The sequence below is a fragment of the Notolepis coatsorum genome, assembly GCF_963971535.1.
Source record: "Notolepis coatsorum genome assembly, chromosome: 6".
NCBI classification, from domain to species: domain Eukaryota; kingdom Metazoa; phylum Chordata; class Actinopteri; order Aulopiformes; family Paralepididae; genus Notolepis; species Notolepis coatsorum.
Window position 1 is genome coordinate 183,205,658 of NC_140170.1, and position 20,302 is coordinate 183,225,959.

General features: G+C 49.4%; 1 protein-coding gene across 1 annotated transcript in view; it reads left to right on the forward strand.

Moving 5' to 3' along the window:
• LOC311229880 (delayed-rectifier potassium channel regulatory subunit KCNS2) overlaps positions 1 to 20,302 on the forward strand; it is a gene marked incomplete at both ends in the record, with an annotated part of 65,868 nt that overhangs the window by 25,465 nt on the left and 20,101 nt on the right. The window contains 3 exons of the mRNA XM_084315949.1: positions 7,796 to 7,967; positions 15,412 to 15,495; positions 18,152 to 18,313. Of these exons, the coding sequence (XP_084172075.1) occupies positions 7,796 to 7,967; positions 15,412 to 15,495; positions 18,152 to 18,313 (418 nt within the window). The remainder of the gene's footprint in view (positions 1 to 7,795; positions 7,968 to 15,411; positions 15,496 to 18,151; positions 18,314 to 20,302) is intronic.

Consider the following 20,302-nt stretch of genomic DNA (forward strand, 5'->3'; position numbering starts at 1 on the left):
GAGAGAGGGAGGGGCAGTGAGAGCACCTGGGAGGGGCAGTGAGAGCACCTGGGAGGGGGGGCAGTGAGAGCACCTGGGGGGGGCAGTGAGAGCACCTGGGGGGGGCAGTGAGAGCACCTGGGGGGGGGGGCAGTGAGAGCACCTGGGAGGGGCAGTGAGAGCACCTGGGAGGAGGGGCAGTGAGAGCACCTGGGAGGAGGGGCAGTGAGAGCACCTGGGAGGAGGGGCAGTGAGAGCACCTGGGAGGAGGGGCAGTGAGAGCACCTGGGAGGAGGGACAGTGAGAGCACCTGGGAGGAGGAGCAGTGAGAGCACCTGGGAGGAGGGGCAGTGAGAGCACCTGGGAGGAGGGACAGTGAGAGCACCTGGGAGGAGGAGCAGTGAGAGCACCTGGGGGGAGGGACAGTGAGAGCACCTGGGGGGAGGAGCAGTGAGAGCACCTGGGAGGAGGGGCAGTGAGAGCACCTGGGAGGAGGAGCAGTGAGAGCACCTGGGAGGAGGAGCAGTGAGAGCACCTGGGAGGGGCAGTGAGAGCACCTGGGAGGAGGGGCAGTGAGAGCACCTGGGAGGAGGAGCAGTGAGAGCACCTGGGAGGAGGAGCAGTGAGAGCACCTGGGGGGGGCAGTGAGAGCACCTGGGAGGAGGGGCAGTGAGAGCACCTGGGAGGAGGGACAGTGAGAGCACCTGGGAGGAGGAGCAGTGAGAGCACCTGGGGGGAGGGACAGTGAGAGCACCTGGGGGGAGGAGCAGTGAGAGCACCTGGGAGGAGGGGCAGTGAGAGCACCTGGGAGGAGGAGCAGTGAGAGCACCTGGGAGGAGGAGCAGTGAGAGCACCTGGGAGGAGGAGCAGTGAGAGCACCTGGGAGGGGCAGTGAGAGCACCTGGGAGGGGCAGTGAGAGCACCTGGGAGGAGGAGCAGTGAGAGCACCTGGGAGGGGCAGTGAGAGCACCTGGGAGGAGGAGCAGTGAGAGCACCTGGGAGGGGGGCAGTGAGAGCACCTGGGGGGGGGGGGGGCAGTGAGAGCACCTGGGAGGAGGAGCAGTGAGAGCACCTGGGAGGAGGAGCAGTGAGAGCACCTGGGAGGAGGAGCAGTGAGAGCACCTGGGAGGGGCAGTGAGAGCACCTGGGAGGGGCAGTGAGAGCACCTGGGAGGGGGGGCAGTGAGAGCACCTGGGAGGAGGGGCAGTGAGAGCACCTGGGAGGAGGAGCAGTGAGAGCACCTGGGAGGGGCAGTGAGAGCACCTGGGAGGGGGGGCAGTGAGAGCACCTGGGAGGAGGGGCAGTGAGAGCACCTGGGAGGAGGAGCAGTGAGAGCACCTGGGAGGGGCAGTGAGAGCACCTGGGAGCCTAAATATTAAAGGCAACCAACTTGTGTCAACTTGAGCTCCGTCGCGGCAGCATTATGTAGCAGTAATCCCCCCTTTTTTACCATCGACAACTAGCTCAACTGGCAGCGCTGCCTTGCTGTGGATCCTGCGGTCCGTTGGTGACAAGTTCGATTCCCCTAAACAAGTTCGATTCCCCTAAAAAATTTTTTTTTTTTTTTTTTTTAACATGATTCTTTCGCCGGTTAAGTTTAGGCATGTTAACTTTAAGCATTGTTTCGGAGTTGGTTAAGGTTAAGATTAGGCATTGTTTCGGAGTTGGTTAAGGTTAGAAGGGTTAAGTTTAGGCGCTGTTAAGGAGCTGGTTAAGGTTAGAGTTTGTCTTAGAGAATGGCAATAGACAGCCTATTTCCGCGCTGCAGCTCTCTCGCGCTGCCGCGGTCACATGGGCGTAGTGGCCAATCAGAGAAACGCTAAACACAAGTTGGTTGCCGAAAATATTCACGCCACCTGGGAGGGGCAGTGAGAGCACCTGGGAGGAGGGGCAGTGAGAGCACCTGGGAGGAGGGGCAGTGAGAGCACCTGGGAGGAGGGGCAGTGAGAGCACCTGGGAGGAGGAGCAGTGAGAGCACCTGGGAGGGGCAGTGAGAGCACCTGGAGGAGGAGCAGTGAGAGCACCTGGGAGGAGGGGCAGTGAGAGCACCTGGAGGAGGGGCAGTGAGAGCACCTGGGAGGAGGAGCAGTGAGAGCACCTGGGAGGAGGGGCAGTGAGAGCACCTGGGAGGAGGAGCAGTGAGAGCACCTGGGAGGAGGAGCAGTGAGAGCACCTGGGAGGAGGGGCAGTGAGAGCACCTGGGAGGGGCAGTAAGAGCACCTGGGAGGAGCAGTGAGAGCACCTGGGAGGAGGGGCAGTGAGAGCACCTGGGAGGAGGAGCAGTGAGAGCACCTGGGAGGGGCAGTGAGAGCACCTGGGAGGGGCAGTGAGAGCACCTGGGAGGAGGAGCAGTGAGAGCACCTGGGAGGAGGGGCAGTGAGAGCACCTGGGAGGAGGAGCAGTGAGAGCACCTGGGAGGAGGGGCAGTGAGAGCACCTGGGAGGAGGGGCAGTGAGAGCACCTGGGAGGAGGAGCAGTGAGAGCACCTGGGAGGAGGAGCAGTGAGAGCACCTGGGAGGGGCAGTGAGAGCACCTGGGAGGGGCAGTGAGAGCACCTGGGAGGAGGGCAGTGAGAGCACCTGGGAGGAGGGGCAGTGAGAGCACCTGGGAGGAGGAGCAGTGAGAGCACCTGGGAGGGGCAGTGAGAGCACCTGGGAGGAGGGGCAGTGAGAGCACCTGGGAGGAGGAGCAGTGAGAGCACCTGGGAGGAGGGGCAGTGAGAGCACCTGGGAGGAGGGGCAGTGAGAGCACTGGGAGGGGAGCAGTGAGAGCACCTGGGAGGAGGAGCAGTGAGAGCACCTGGGAGGGGGCAGTGAGAGCACCTGGGAGGAGGAGCAGTGAGAGCACCTGGGAGGAGGAGCAGTGAGAGCACCTGGGAGGAGGAGCAGTGAGAGCACCTGGGAGGAGGAGCAGTGAGAGCACCTGGGGAGGGGCAGTGAGAGCACCTGGGAGGAGGGGCAGTGAGAGCACCTGGGGGGAGGAGCAGTGAGAGCACCTGGGAGGAGGGGCAGTGAGAGCACCTGGGAGGGGCAGTGAGAGCACCTGGGAGGAGGGGCAGTGAGAGCACTGGGAGAGGAGCAGTGAGAGCACCTGGGAGGAGGAGCAGTGAGAGCACCTGGGAGGAGGGGCAGTGAGAGCACCTGGGGAGGAGCAGTGAGAGCACCTGGGAGGAGGAGCAGTGAGAGCACCTGGGAGGAGAGCAGTGAGAGCACCTGGGAGGAGGGGCAGTGAGAGCACCTGGGAGGAGGGGCAGTGAGAGCACCTGGGAGGAGGGGCAGTGAGAGCACCTGGGAGGAGGGGCAGTGAGAGCACCTGGGAGGAGGGGCAGTGAGAGCACCTGGGAGGAGGCAGTGAGAGCACCTGGGAGGAGGGGCAGTGAGAGCACCTGGGAGGAGGAGCAGTGAGAGCACCTGGGAGGGCAGTGAGAGCACCTGGGAGGAGCAGTGAGAGCACCTGGGAGGAGGCAGTGAGAGCACCTGGGAGGAGGGGCAGTGAGAGCACCTGGGAGGAGGGCGTGAGAGCACCTGGGAGGAGGGGCCAGTGAGAGCTCCTGGAGGGGGCAGTGAGAGCACCTGGAGGAGGGGCAGTGAGAGCACCTGGGGGAGGAGCAGTGAGAGCACCTGGGAGGAGGGGCAGTGAGAGCACCTGGGAGGAGCAGTGAGAGCACCTGGGAGGAGGGGCAGTGAGAGCAACCTGGGAGGGCATGAGAGCACCTGGGAGGAGGGGCAGTGAGAGCACCTGGGGGGAGAGCATGAGAGCAAGCCTGGGAGGAGGGCAGTGAGAGCACAGGAGGGGCAGTGAGAGCACCTGGGAGGGGCAGTGAGAGCACCTGGGAGGGGCAGTGAGAGCACCTGGGAGGAGGGGCAGTGAGAGCACCTGGGAGGGGCAGTGAGAGCACCTGGGAGGGGGGGCAGTGAGAGCACCTGGGAGGAGGGGCAGTGAGAGCACCTGGGAGGGGGGGCAGTGAGAGCACCTGGGAGGAGGGGCAGTGAGAGCACCTGGGAGGAGGGGCAGTGAGAGCACCTGGGAGGGGCAGTGAGAGCACCTGGGAGGGGGAGCAGTGAGAGCACCTGGGGGGGGGGCAGTGAGAGCACCTGGGAGGAGGAGCAGTGAGAGCACCTGGGAGGAGGGGCAGTGAGAGCACCTGGGAGGAGGGGCAGTGAGAGCACCTGGGAGGAGCAGTGAGAGCACCTGGGAGGAGGGGCAGTGAGAGCACCTGGGAGGGGCAGTGAGAGCACCTGGGAGGAGGGGCAGTGTGAGCACCTGGGAGGGGCAGTGAGAGCACCTGGGAGGAGGGGCAGTGAGAGCACCTGGGGGGAGGAGCAGTGAGAGCACCTGGGAGGGGCAGTGAGAGCACCTGGGAGGAGGGGCAGTGAGAGCACCTGGGAGGAGGGGCAGTGAGAGCACCTGGGAGGAGGGGCAGTGAGAGCACCTGGGAGGAGGGGCAGTGAGAGCACCTGGGAGGAGGGGCAGTGAGAGCACCTGGGAGGGGGGGGCAGTGAGAGCACCTGGGAGGGGGGGGCAGTGAGAGCACCTGGGAGGGGGGGGCAGTGAGAGCACCTGGGAGGGGGAGCAGTGAGAGCACCTGGGAGGAGGAGCAGTGAGAGCACCTGGGAGGAGGGGCAGTGAGAGCACCTGGGAGGAGGGGCAGTGAGAGCACCTGGGAGGAGGGGCAGTGAGAGCACCTGGGAGGAGGGGCAGTGAGAGCACCTGGGAGGAGGAGCAGTGAGAGCACCTGGGAGGAGGGGCAGTGAGAGCACCTGGGAGGAGGGGCAGTGAGAGCACCTGGGAGGAGGGGCAGTGAGAGCACCTGGGAGGAGGGGCAGTGAGAGCACCTGGGAGGAGGGGCAGTGAGAGCACCTGGGAGGAGGGGCAGTGAGAGCACCTGGGAGGAGGGGCAGTGAGAGCACCTGGGAGGAGGGGCAGTGAGAGCACCTGGGAGGGGGAGCAGTGAGAGCACCTGGGAGGAGGAGCAGTGAGAGCACCTGGGAGGAGGAGCAGTGAGAGCACCTGGGAGGGGCAGTGAGAGCACCTGGGAGGGGCAGTGAGAGCACCTGGGAGGAGGGGCAGTGAGAGCACCTGGGAGGGGCAGTGAGAGCACCTGGGAGGGGCAGTGAGAGCACCTGGGAGGAGGGGCAGTGAGAGCACCTGGGAGGAGGGGCAGTGAGAGCACCTGGGAGGGGCAGTGAGAGCACCTGGGAGGAGGGGCAGTGAGAGCACCTGGGAGGAGGGGCAGTGAGAGCACCTGGGAGGAGGAGCAGTGAGAGCACCTGGGAGGAGGAGCAGTGAGAGCACCTGGGAGGAGGAGCAGTGAGAGCACCTGGGAGGGGCAGTGAGAGCACCTGGGAGGAGGGGCAGTGAGAGCACCTGGGAGGGGCAGTGAGAGCACCTGGGGGGGGGGGCAGTGAGAGCACCTGGGAGGGGCAGTGAGAGCACCTGGGAGGAGGGGCAGTGAGAGCACCTGGGAGGAGGGGCAGTGAGAGCACCTGGGAGGAGGGGCAGTGAGAGCACCTGGGAGGAGGGGCAGTGAGAGCACCTGGGAGGAGGGGCAGTGAGAGCACCTGGGAGGGGGAGCAGTGAGAGCACCTGGGAGGAGGAGCAGTGAGAGCACCTGGGAGGAGGAGCAGTGAGAGCACCTGGGAGGGGCAGTGAGAGCACCTGGGAGGGGCAGTGAGAGCACCTGGGAGGAGGGGCAGTGAGAGCACCTGGGAGGGGCAGTGAGAGCACCTGGGAGGGGCAGTGAGAGCACCTGGGAGGAGGGGCAGTGAGAGCACCTGGGAGGAGGGGCAGTGAGAGCACCTGGGAGGGGCAGTGAGAGCACCTGGGAGGAGGGGCAGTGAGAGCACCTGGGAGGAGGGGCAGTGAGAGCACCTGGGAGGAGGAGCAGTGAGAGCACCTGGGAGGAGGAGCAGTGAGAGCACCTGGGAGGAGGAGCAGTGAGAGCACCTGGGAGGGGCAGTGAGAGCACCTGGGAGGAGGGGCAGTGAGAGCACCTGGGAGGGGCAGTGAGAGCACCTGGGGGGGGGGGGCAGTGAGAGCACCTGGGAGGGGCAGTGAGAGCACCTGGGAGAGAGGGAGGTTAACCGTCTGTAGTGTGATAGTGAAAGGGTTAACCTTCTGTAGTGTGGTAGTGAAAGGGTTCACCGTCTGTAGTGTGATAGTGAAAGGGTTAACCTTCTGTAGTGTGGTAGTGAAAGGGTTAACCTTCTGTAGTGTGGTAGTGAAAGGGTTAACCTTCTGTAGTGTGGTAGTGAAAGGGTTTACCGTCTGTAGTGTGGTAGTGAAAGGGTTAACCGTCTGTAGTGTGGTAGTGAAAGGGTTAACCGTCTGTAGTGTGGTAGTGAAAGGGTTAACCGTCTGTAGTGTGGTAGTGAAAGGGTTAACCGTCTGTAGTGTGATAGTGAAAGGGTTCAAATTCAAACCTGAGATTTTGGAACGTCTGGTTACAGCCTGAGACACAGACACAGAGGCCAGCCTTTGATCTCAGAGGGCTTGATTTAGTGCTAGCTGTAAAGAGGTGTGCACCGTATGTTACCAAAATGGTTCTAAAGGAAAATCAAATGTATAAGTTCAAGTTCAAGTTCTTTATTTGTCAAATACACATCTAATGAAAAGCTTGTGTTTCGAGCTCAGCCTCAACAATGTACAATTAAGAAACATCAATGAATACAACAATGGTAACAGGATAGTAGTAGTAACATCAAATAAATAGTAAATGGTGGGCGGCTGAGTGGCGCAGTGGACAAGGCGCTCGCCACTAACGTAGGAGATGCTGGTATCGAGCCCAGCTCTCTGCGTTGCTACCGGCTGGCCGGTCGTTCATACTAACACAATTGGGCAAGTGTTAGAGGGTGGGAAAGCCTGTGGGTGGGGATTGGACGTTGTGGACAGCGACTCCTACAGGTCGGTTTGGGTGACGCCGGTGCAGCGGAAACAGGAAGTAGCGGGGGCAGCGTGAGCCTCCCACGCGTTACTCCTCGCCACTGAGAGTCCGCGCTGTTCAGGTGAAAAGATGCGACAGCTGCCTCCTCGTGTACCGGAGGGGACACGTGATGCAAGGCTTCTGTCCTCACTACAGCCGACCAGTGGGAGGCATAGTCTAGCAACGTTCAAGACAGGGGAGGGGAGAATTGGATATACGAAATTGGGATGGGAGAAAAATAGAAAATGGGGAGAACAAGTGGATACAAAAAAAAAATTATATATAAAAGGTAAGATAAAAGTCAATTTTAAATGACAGAAAGTGCATTGCATGTAGTGTATATGTACATGATAAGGTGCAGTGTGTGTGTGTGTGTGTGTGTGTGTGTGTGTGTGTGTGTGTGTGTGTGTGTGTGTGTGTGTGTGTGTGTGTGTGTGTGTGTGTGTGTGTGTGTGTGTGTGTGTGTGTGTGTGTGTGTGTGTGTGTGTGTGTGTGTGTGTGTGTGTGTGTGTGTGTGTGTGTCTGTTCAAGAGTCTTCTAAGAGCACATGGGAGAGGGACCCGTCAGTATTCACCTTAATTGTGTTTAAAAAAAAAGATTATGTATTTATATACAGGTGCATCTCAATAAATTAGAATATTGAGGACATATATCGGCTGCCTCCAGGCCGCGCTGCATTGATTGATGCTAAAGGAGCTCTGACCAAGTATTGAGTACATATACTTCAGTAGACCGACATTTCTGTAATATATATATATATTTTTTGTATTGGTCTTATGTATTATTCACATTTTCTTAGAGACTACATTTACAGACCGGTTAAGTTAAGAGGAACAGGGCCCCGGATGAAAGCCACTGAACTAAACTATAACACGACCTCCCCCCTCCTCACAGAGACATACAGCGCTTCCAGGCAGTGCGTTGCGGCAGCGTGAGGAAGTGCTTGTGGCTGACGCTGGAGAACCCCAGCTACTCCATCCCCTCCAAGCTCTTCAGCCTGCTCTCCATCGCCGTGCTGATCACATCCATCGCCACCATGTGCATCAACAGTATACCTGAGTACCAGGTCAGTGGGACGGGTGGAGGGATGGAGGGAGGGATGGAGGGATGGAGAGATGGAGAGATGGAGGGATGGAGAGATGGAGGGGTGGGTTTGATGGATGGTTAGTTGGTTGGATGGATTTGTTTGACGGATGGATTGATTGTTAGTTGGTTGGTTGGATGGATGGGTGGATGGATGGATGGATGGGTTTGATGGTTGGATGGATGGTTAGTTGGTTGGTGGACGGACTGATGGTTGGATGCAATCCTACCTTGAGGGGAGGGAACAGATGGTGGAGGTAAACGGTACCCTATCCCCCCCCCTCACAGTGAGCTGTGGTGTTCCACAAGGAAGCATACTAGGACCGCTACTGTTCCTAATTTATGCAAATGACATGTCGTCAGCTTGTGACTGCAACTTGTTCCTGTTTGCGGACGACTCAGCCCTGCTGGTCTCTGACAAGAACAAGTTACAGGTTGAAAAAACCCTCAGCTCGGAACTAGGCAGAATCTGCATATGGCTCGCTGATAACAAACTATCATTACACATGGGCAAAACAGAGTCCATTCTCTTCGGTTCAAATAACAAACTCAGCAAGACCGACGGCTTCTCAGTTACAGTGGGTGACAATATTGTCACAAGGAAAGATGAAATTACCTACCTGGGTTCCATCCTAGAGGCTAATCTCTCCTGTGACAAAATGGCATCCAATGTAATAAAAAAAGTCAACCAACAAACTCGATTCTTGTACCGGATCTCCTCTCTGGTAAACAAGAACACCCTGAAGACTCTGGCAGGAGCACTCATTCAGGGGTACTACGACTATGCTTGCACCTCATGGTACCAAAGCACCTCAAAGGCGCTAAAAACAAAATTACAAACATCTCAAAACAAACTGGTCAGACTACTGCTTGACCTTACTCCTAGAACCCACCTCACCCCTACCCACTTCGACAACCTAGGATGGCTTAGAGTAGACGACAGAGTACAACAACTTGCAATGGGCCTGGTCTACAAGATACACTACACGACCAAGGTACCCATGTACATGTCAAAATACTTCCCAAAGGTCAGTGAATACCACGATCACAACACCAGAGGGAGCTCCACAAATCATGTTAAACCCAGATTCGGCTCAAATAAGGGACTAAACACGTTTCGCAATTATGCCACATCAATGTGGAACGCCCTACCCAAAGCTGTAAAGGAATGTGGATCACTACCCACTTTCAAAACCTCTCTCAAGGGACACCTACGGGAGACTGCAATTCAACACTGGCCCATGTAAATATCCTAACCCAACCCCCTCCAATGTACAGTCATTTACCTAGTATGGTTTTGTCAATAGTTCAATGTACAATTGTGTTTGTTTGTACAGTGTCTCCTCCCCCCCCCCTCAATGTACAGTGTTACTTGTTTATACAGTGTGCCCCCCGCCCCCCCCCCCCGCCCCCCCCCCCCCCCAACCACCTCCAATGTAAATTACCCAGTATGGTTGTCAATATCCCAATGTACCCAACCCCCCCCACCCAACCTCCTCCAATGTACAGTTTCTACGTCAAATGTATATACTCCCTTTTCTTGACTCCTTCTGTATCACAAACAGTACTGTATTTGCAAATCTGGTATGTCATAAATGTATAGATGTAGCAGTACTGACTATCTGTATGTCATGTATGTCATATATGTCTATATGAATTGAAAATGGGGGACCCTGATGGAAACAAGACAAACGTCTTTCTCAGGTCTGCATCCCCTTAACAATTGTATGTATTGAGCCGTACTGTATTGTACCCATTCTGCAATCTGTTAAATAAAGTTTTCATTCATTCATTCATTCATTCATTCATTCATTCATTCATTCATTCATTCATTCATTCATTCATTGGATGGATGGATGGGGTTGATGGGTGGATGGATGGTTAGTTGGTAGGATGGATGGGTTTGACAGATGGATGGTTAGTTGGTTGGTGGACGGACTGATGGTTGGATGGATGGGTGGATGGATGGGTGGATGGATGGATGGATGGGTGAATGGATGGTTGGATGGATGGACGGATGGAGGAAAGGATGGAGATATGAATGGCTAAATTGATTGATGGAGGGATGCACAGATGGATGGACGGACGGACGGAGAGGTAGTGGGTTGGTTGGATGGATAAATGGATGAATAATAGATGAATAGATATCAATAACGTATCAGAAACGGGGGGGGGGGGTACATCTCTGTATTTTACTTTATTGACATATTGGACAAAGAAAACATCAACGAGGCAACGAGAGAGAATATGACAAAGACGGACATGAGTGAAATGTTAACGTCCGCCAGTAGATATTGATCACAGAGCCGCGTCCTTACTGCTGCAGTGGACTGACTGTACTGATCATACTGGTTGTACTGGGCAGCTCCTACTGTGATATTCATAAATTTTTCTCATCATTATTGTGACATGAATTTATTCCATATGGCACAGCGCCAATTGGAAAAGGGGTTGGCTTCTGTAAAGAGCAGCCCCTTGTTTCTTTACACAGTCCACCAAACAGCCATAATTTCTCAACAACATCGTCAAATGAGGATTTGCACTAGGCCTGTCGCGATAAGCAATAAATCTATTTATTGCCCGATAATTCATATGAATGCAATGACCGCCATTCCTTACTTTCCCACCTGTCCATATGTCCCCAAAGAGGTCATTCTTTTGACCCCCACCCTTTACAGTTGTATGTATAAAGATGGTTCTCTCTTCCTGGGTGTCCTAGCTAAACACCTGATCGAGAGTCATCCAGCCTAACTCTGACTATTTTGTATTGATACGTTGATTGAGTTAAGCGCAGAGACTAATCGCATCGGCGATCCTACAAAAAACAATGCATGCGTGTGTGTTCCGGTGTGTGTGTGTGTGCTAACCGCTAACATTGAGGATAATTGCGTGCCAATTAAAGACCTCTGAACAGGTCCTGCATTATATTATAAATCGTATTAACCGGGTCTCTTTTGACTGAGTAAGTTATTCGCTTCGGCTTATTTTCCATCACCATGGTGGATGTGGGGTCTAGATTTCTGACTGCAGTACACCAAGCAAAACTAAGCACATGTAATTGAAGATGAATTTTTTTTATTTGAATAAAGATTAGGGAGATGGATCCTAATTAGTACTGTAGTATCGGGTAGTATTTCACCCACAGTGAATTACTCTATTCCTTGCATAGGGTGGTAGGTAATAGGAGCGCCCCCTGTTATGGCCGCAATACCCATAACTTAGTATCCAGAGCTTCAGACGGAATGCCTGATGTTACGAGTGGTTTAACGCGTTGGACCCAAATGCAGTGCGGAACAGAAGAGACGAGGATGTAGGTGTAGATTTCCCGAAAAGTCACACGTTTATTTGAGTCGCCGATCAAGAAAGTCATAAATACAAAACGTAAACATAAAGGGGAGCCATCTTTGTCAATCGATCAAGGGTTGAATGCTCCCAAGCACTGGAATACACAAACATCGTGTAGAATGCATATTATTTTACTAAATCTTTATTTCGAACATAAATAAATAAATAAATAAATAAATAAATAAATAAATAAATAAATAAATAAATAAATAAATAAATAAATAAATAAATAAATAAATAAATAAATAAATAAATAAATAAATAAATACAATATAAAATCAAAACAAATCATTAATCTCAAGAAATTAAATGGAAAAAGAAATAAGCAAAAGCAAAACATAACTCAATTTACATGTTCGAAAAGGAGTAGGAAGAAGTATACACTTATTTAATCCTACCCCTTTTCCAAATCAAATCAAATCAAATCAAATTTATTTATAGGGCCCGACAACACACGTTAATGTCCCCATGGGCCGTACAGATCTTCTTTAAACAAGTCAAGAAGAAAACATAACAATAAGTCAAGAACAGAACAAGAACACCATAAGGTCCAAACATTTTTAGATGAATGCAAATAAATGAAAGAATGCAAGCACTCCCAGACATACCCCACGCGAAGGTAAGGAAAAACTCACTAAAACCTAACAATAGGGAAAAAAGCTCCACAGGCAGTGTGGAGGAGAGAAACCTTAGAAGGGCCATTCAAGGGGGGATCTCCCTTCTTAGATGTTGGTGATAGTAGTGTTGCAGACGGACAGTTGGTAAGCATGCACTCATGTGTGTAGTGAAACACAGATGAGTGCATGCAATAGCAACTGTACATTTTGAAAAATTAAAGATAGAGCTAATAGCGATAGCAACTGAACATTTTGAAAGATTAAAGATACTGTAGAGCTGATAGCGAATCTATTTGAGGCACAGGGGCGGCGCAAAGAGGGTCACGTCCTCCCCGTCTTAGTCAAGGGACATTTAACACTCCGGTCGTTGCTCAGGGACAGCCGGAGACAGGGAGATAGGGGGCGGTGCAGAGAGGGTCGCGAACTCCCCGACATCATCGCGGGACATCCGGCACTCCGGTCACCACTACGAGACCTCCGGAGACAGGGGGGCACGCAGAGGGGGTCGCAACCTCCCGGCCTTCGTCACGGGACGTCCAACACTCCGGTCAACACTCCAGGACAGCAAGTCATAGGGAGACAGGGAGACGGGACAGGCGTTAGACAGCTCATGAGATTGTAGTAGGCGGACATAGCAATAGATACAAGTGGTAGGCATATATGTGAATGGAGTAGATATATGAAGTAGGCGTATTATGTGAATAGAATAGAAGTACTTAACCCAGCAATGAAACCGTGTTGACTGTTAATCTGTTAACAGTCTGTTAAAACTGATCTGTTTTCCACTACTCAAATGAGTGTACTAATTTAAAACGTTACAAAACAAAAAACAAAAATGATATATGTAAAACATGAAAGAAATAAAAATAAAAATGTAAACACCCGTGAATGTCAAATCCCTTCCTCATCCCTGTACCTCGTGAACATAATTTCCTTATAATTCAGTTTGAATTGTCTCATGTTTGGACATTGCTTTAGCACCACATTCAGACTGTTCCACAGTTTCACTCCACATATTGAAATGCAGTGTCTACCCCTGGTAGTGCGTACACTAAGAACTTTTAAATTGAGTTCTCCCCTCAGATTATATAACCCCCCTCCCTATCAAAGAACAGTTCTTGAATGTTTCCTGGAAGTACATTACCTTTTGCGATACGCTAGGTAGGGACACTAGCAAGGTTGATGTGAGGTTTACATTTCTGGTTTGCCACCAGAGCGAATACAAATACACAAACAAGAAACAATTACATACAGTACAAGTTACACAACACAGTAAAAAGAAGAGAAGAAGAGAGCCTCTCAACACAGAGCTAGCGGTGTTCGTTAAAGGATTTAACCGCAGCAGGAACAAAGGACCTTCTCAGCCGCTCAGTAGAGCATCGAGGCATCAAAAATCACCAAATGAGCTTCACAGAGCATCGAATATATTGTACAGAGGATGGCCTTCAAAAGATAGAATGGTGTTCAATTTAGTCCTAGTTCGCTTGGCTATAATGATCTCCGAGGAATCAGGAGGGAGGCCAATCACTGAGCCAGCCTTTTTAATGGTTTTATTTATACAGCCCCAGCAGAGCACAGCATAAAAAAGGACACTAGCCAGGATACCTTGGAAGAACACATGAAGAAGTGACCTGCTGATGTCAAAGGATCTAAGTTTCCTCAAATGAAAAAGCAGAGACTGGGCTTTCTTCAACACAGAATCTGTGTTCTGCTTCCAGTCCAGCGTACTGCCCAGGTGGACACCAAGGTACTTATAGGACTCGACTATTCCTCCTGCCCCCTAATGATGAAAGGAGAGACATTCACTTTCTTCCTACTGAAGTTGATTACTAACTCTTTGGTCTTGTCGATATTAAGTTCAAAAAATAATTGGCATCACACCAGTGGACAAATGAAATCAATCTCCTTTCTATAGGCCTGCGGTCATCACCTTTGTTGATGAGACCGATCAGATCAGATCAGTATCATCTGAGAATTCCTGTACATGGCACATGGCCTTGCTGTGTCTGCAGTCCGCAGTATAGAGAACAAAGAGGAAGGGAGCCAAAACTGTTCCCTGAGGGGCTCCAGTTTTTGTCCAGCCTAACAAACTGAGGTCGAGGAACAAGATAGTTCATGCACTCATTATAATGAGTCTCCTTACAGCCCAGACACACCAGTCGCGCGCAAAGGTGGGGCAGGCGGGCGACCAGCGCTTCACTTTCACTCCCATGTTAACGGACGTAGCTGTGTCCACCGGCCGTGCGCATCGCACGCAACTCGTGGGCCGGAAGTGATCGTTTCCCCTTTGGTTGGATTCAGAGGCGTTCACAGAAATACACTCAGTATCTGCATTATTACCACACATATAGATGTTGTTCAACCAGCTAAAGTGTCTGTATCTTTCCCAATACAAATAAACCATATTACTATACTTTTTCAGGAGTACAGTCACACTGATCATCATTCTAAAATGAATTCTAACATCATTCTAATTAATTATATAATAACTGGTCATACATGCAAAATGGACAATAGAACACTGGAACTGGAATTCTTTAAAACATCTTCAAACAGGGACTGACTTCGCATATAGACTATAGGCATTTACCGCTGTTCCAATGTAAATGTGCCTTCCTCCGTGCACTTTCGCCCGCTCTGAAGTCAGACTCGGTGTGCCTGGCCAATGCGAGCTGTTCTCGCGCGGAACCCGCGAGTGCTTGTTGTGTGCACGGCTGGTGTGTCTGCGCTGTTAGTATTGGTATAATACTCCTGAGCATCCATCAATGGAGGAAGGGTTCACAGGTTTACAGGTCTCTGTGTGCTGTATAGTGCGCATGCTGCATCTCTCCAAGTGTCGTTCTAGTTGCTACTAGGGCTATCAGTTTATCGCGTTAATTAGATTAATTAATTACACAGCAAATTATCGCGTTATGAAAATTAACTCAAAATGTATTACAAAAAAATAATCTTTTTTTTTAATACATTTATTTTTTTATCTCATTCATTCCATAAGAATGTAGAATACACATTTACAGACTTTTTTTATATGGTCCATTTGCATGTTCTTGGTATCTGATTCTAGGGACATCTATGGATCTCAGGGAATGTATTCCCAGTGTCAGAAATACTGTCTGTTACTAGGCTTGAGTAAATTGTAATGAACCAAATGAGAATATCAATAATTTTTTTGTATCTTTGACTGTGAATAACACCATGCTCAAATTGACCAGACCTGAAAAATCTAAGCAAATTAATAGATGGAAGATGATTAAACAGAAGGTTTTGTAGATACAGTACTGAATTCTGCCATCCGGACACATGCTATTTGAAATATGATTATAGAATATAGAATATCAGGCATAAAATGGTTAATGCGATTAAAATGCGATTAATTAGATTAATTAATTACAAATCCTGTAATTAATTAGATTAATTTTTTTAATCGCTTGACAGCACTAGTTGCTACTAAACTCTGTTTCGCAGATGTTTGATGCTGATGGGAAGCTGATTGAGGACCCCACCAGGCAGTTTGTGGAGGACTTCTCCTCATGCTGGTTCACCTTCGAGGTGGGTATAGAGCTGGTGGTGACACACTGGTTCACCTCTGAGGTGGGTATAGAGCTGGTGGTGACACACTGGTTCACCTCTGAGGTGGGTATAGAGCTGGTGGTGACACACTGGTTCACCTTCGAGGTGGGTATAGAGCTGGTGGTGACACACTGGTTCACCTTCGAGGTGGGTATAGAGCTGGTGGTGACACACTGGTTCACCTCTGAGGTGGGTATAGAGCTGGTGTGGTGACACACTGGTTCACCTCTGAGGTAGAAGATATTCCTTTATTCATCCCCTTGTGGAAAGTCAGGCATCATAGCAGCATGGGGGAGGTACAGGTATACATGGTAATAGTAGAAGACATGATACAGGTCATAAAATTATAGTACAGTCGAAAAGTAGAAATAAAAAATAGGCAGTGTAAACAATATAAAAATATAGTTAACTCTGAGTATACGCATTATGAGCACGTATAGGCAGTGTAAATCAAGGTGCAAATGAGGGTCTATATTATGCTGTATCAGTTATATTTGCATTACAATAAAGGTGCTGCTCTCGTTGTGCTCTTGTGTTGATGTCATTTCCTGTGCTGTTCTGTTATCTGCCACCAGGAGGCGCAACGCATGTTGGCAGGCTGGCTATCTGTCAATCCCATTGTACTGTAAATATAAAAATATCTATCCATTAAACATTGTTATCCCAGCGAATCTCTCTTAGTTACATCGTTATTGTCTCATATTTGTAGGTTAACTCTCATCTTGCTATCTGCCAGGAAATGCTTAGTGGTAAGTTGATCAATCTAGTGTGATCTATACATGAAAACTATAGCTTTTTTCAGCAGATCTTAGTTAGAACAAGATTGTATAAGTTAAGCAGTGTTGTTGTGTTTATGTGAACTATTTTAGCATACTATTTCAGCAAAGTATACAGTAATGTCATCCTCTGTGAGCTTCAGACTGTCTGTAGTGTGATAGTGAACGGGTTAACCCTTTGAAGTGTGGTAGTGAAAGGGTTAACTGTCTGTAATGTGGTAGTGAAAGGGTTAACCTTCTGTAGTGTGGTAGTGAAAGGGTCAACCTTTTGTAGTGTGGTAGTGAAATGGTTAACCGTCTGTAGTGGTAGTGAAAGGGTTAACCTTCTGTAGTGTGGTAGTGAAAGGTTAACCGTCTGTAGTGGTAGTGAAAGGGTTAACCTTCTGTAGTGTGGTAGTGAAAGGGTTAACCTTCTGTAGTGTGGTAGTGAAAGGTTAACCTGTAGTGTGGTAGTGAAAGGGTTAATATGACACTGAACATTACTAAACCAGTACAATAAGCAATCAAGAACTTCCTGTTTAACTGTTTAACACTACAAAAACATCAAAGGGCCTGATATCTAAAATCTACACACTGATGAACACTGAACAGAAAGATGATAGGATGCTACAACAAAAAGATAAATGGGAAAAAGATATTAAACACAAATATACCATGAAAGAATGGCAGTCATTGCTCCAGAACTCCCAAACAACTTTAACAAATACCAACCATAGGTTAACACAATTTAATATACTACACAGAATGTATTATACACCTCACAGATTATATCAATTTAGCCACGAGACATCACCCAATTGTCTTCGATGTCAACATGCTAAAGGGGACCTAATCCACACGTTCTGGAATTGCCGGAAGTTAAATTATTACTGGACATTTATATTTGAACAACTTTCAAAAATTATTGGAAAGACGATGACTCCTGACGCACGAATAGCTATTTTGGGTGATATCTCTATGCTGAGTAACTTTGACAACTTTGAAAAGAAATGTATCCTGTTGGGAATGTCTGCTGCAAAAAAATTTATTCTTTGTCATTGGAAATCTGAACCCCCTCCCCCGACTAAACAATGGTGGGCAGAACTCCTATCCTATTGCACACCTGAAAAAATCATGTATAATGTGAAAGGAAAAATAATACACTTTCAGAAGATCTGGGGTCGGGCAATGGATTACATACCAAATATGGGTATAGAACTGGAGAGAGCCAATTGAAGCATAGAGATTGTGGATATTGTCTTTTTATATTCTATATTTGTCTGCCTGTTTTTCTTTTTTCTTTTTGTTGTCATGTTTATTATTTTATTCAGGTAGTAGCACAGACAATCATGGTCTTAAAGTAAATCATGCATTAGATAGTTTTTTCTTTTTCTTTTTGTACTAGGAAGGGTCGGGGAAGGGTTAGTAATTGTTTAGTTGTTTAGAAATGTAATTTATATATTTATAACTTGCATTTTACAACTGTATGTAAATGAAATGTTAAAAGCAAATAAAAGATAATAATTGAAAAAAAAAAAAAAAACGTCCTATTCTTTACTAGCATTTTGTTTGTACTCTCCACAACTACAGTACAGCAAAACTGTATTAGTCACATTAAACATCAACGATGGCCGTGAAATACTTCCTCTGCAAGGCCCCCCCCCCTAGACTGTGCATGCATCAATAAAAACAACTCTCTTGATAAAACTCAATAAACAATACAATTCAATAAAACTCAGTAAATAAAAAGCTCACAATGTTGAGGCAAGCAGTTAGTACAATCTAAACACTAAGGAATATGGGGGGGGGGGGGGGGGGGGTGATCAAATAAATATAATAAAAGTGTATTGTTTGTATGAATAATAACGTTTTCCTCGCAGGTGGTGACTCGTCTGCTGCTGGCGCCCAACCGGCGCAAGTTCTTCCGTCATCCTCTCAACATGATCGACATGGCGTCTGTGATTCCCATCTACATCACCCTGGTCTTTGAGCTGGCTCTTGGGGCCCAGTCCGAGGTGGGGAACCTGGGGCAAATCGTACAGGTTAGTCCAGGCCACGCGCTTTGACTCGTACAGGTTAATCCAGGCCAGGCGTTTTGACTCGTACAGGTTAATCCCGGCCAGGTGTTTTGACTCGTACAGGTTAATCCCGGCCAGGTGTTTTGACTCGTACAGGTTAATCCAGGCCAGGTGTTTTGACTAATACAGGTTAATCCAGGCCAGATGTTTTGACTCGTACAGGTTCATCCAGGCCAGGTGTTTTGACTCGTACAGGTTAATCCAGGCCAGGCGTTTTGACTCGTACAGGTTCATCCAGGCCAGGTGTTTTGACTCGTACAGGTTAATCCAGGCCAGATGTTTTGACTCATACAGGTTAATCCAGGCCAGATGTTTTGACTCGTACAGGTTAGTCCAGGCCAGGTGTTTTGACTCGTACAGGTTAATCCAGGCCAGATGTTTTGACTCGTACAGGTTAGTCCAGGCCAGGTGTTTTGACTCGTACAGGTTAATCCAGGCCAGGTGTTTTGACTCGTACAGGTTAATCCAGGCCAGATGTTTTGACTCGTACAGGTTAATCCAGGCCAGGCGTTTTGACTCGTACAGGTTAATCCAGGCCAGGTGTTTTGACTCGTACAGGTTCATCCAGGCCAGATGTTTTGACTCGTACAGGTTAATCCAGGCCAGGCGTTTTGACTCGTACAGGTTAATCCAGGCCAGGCGTTTTGACTCGTACAGGTTAATCCAGGCCAGGTGTTTCGACTCGTACAGGTTAGTCCAGGCCAGAAATTTTTACTCATACAGGTTAGTCCTGTTCTGGTTAGTCCGGAACCTTCCCATTACCAGACAACCGCTCTATACCTCCTGAGCCACTAGAAGTTGATTCTCTGGCCAAGAATAATGACAGAGACTGGACCAGAATGTTTAGGTTCATTAGGCTTCATGCCAAGGGATAAGTTATGTTTAGGCTTCAGGCCAAGGGATAAATTAGGTTTGGGCTTCAGGCCAGGGGAGATATATTCGGCCTAAAGGGACAGTTCAGATCTTTGGACATTAAATTTTATGGATTTTGCGTTAGTAGTGTAGTTGATGCAATGCCATTAGATTACTCACTGATAATCTGACAGTAATTCGATAGTTTGACAGGATATTTAGGGCAAACTGCCTCGTTTTAATGGGTTGACACCAAATCAGTTGTGAAGAAGTCTCTGCTTCTCTCTGTCTCTCTCTGTCTCTCTCTCTCTCTCTCTCTCTCTCTCTCTCTCTCTCTCTCTCTCTCTGTCTGTCTCTCTCCATCTCTCTTTCTCTCTCTGTCTGTCTCTCTCTATATCTCTCTTCTGCCTCCTTCCTTCTTTCTCCTCTCCTCATGTATCTCTCTCTCACACACACACATACACTAACACACACACACTGTGCCTCACTGTCTCTCTCTCTGTCTTTCTCTCCCTCTCTCTCTCTCTCTCTCTCTCTGTCTCTCTGTCTCTGTCTCTGTCTCTGTCTCTGTCTCTCTGTCTCTGTCTCTCTGCCCCCTCTCTTTCTCTCTCTGTCTCTGTCTCTGTCTCTCTCAATTCAATTCAATTCAAATGAACTTTATTGACATGGGAAACATACGTTTACATTGCCAAAGCCAAACAAAACAAAACAATCAAACAGAGAAATCAAAAGAAATCAGTACAAGGGATTTCTTGTACAGTCTTTATGGTGGTTGTATTCCGTTGAATGTCCTTTTCTTGTCACAGCAGCTCACAAATCTTGCTGCTGTGTTTGCACATTCTTGTATTTCTCCCGGTAGATATGGGAGTTTTGAGTTATTGTCCATGTTTTCAAAGTCTCTTTGGGTGTTTGCAATTTGTGGGAAGTATATGTCTCTGATGTCTTGGTATAGTGGGCAGGTTGTTAAGAAGTGGAGCTCGGTTTCCACCTCATCTTGTGTGCAGTGGGTGCATAGTCTGTCTTCTCTTGGGAGCCAGGTCTGCCTATGGCGGCCTTTCTCGATGGCTAGGCTGTGCTCGCTGAGTCTGTACCTAGTCAAGG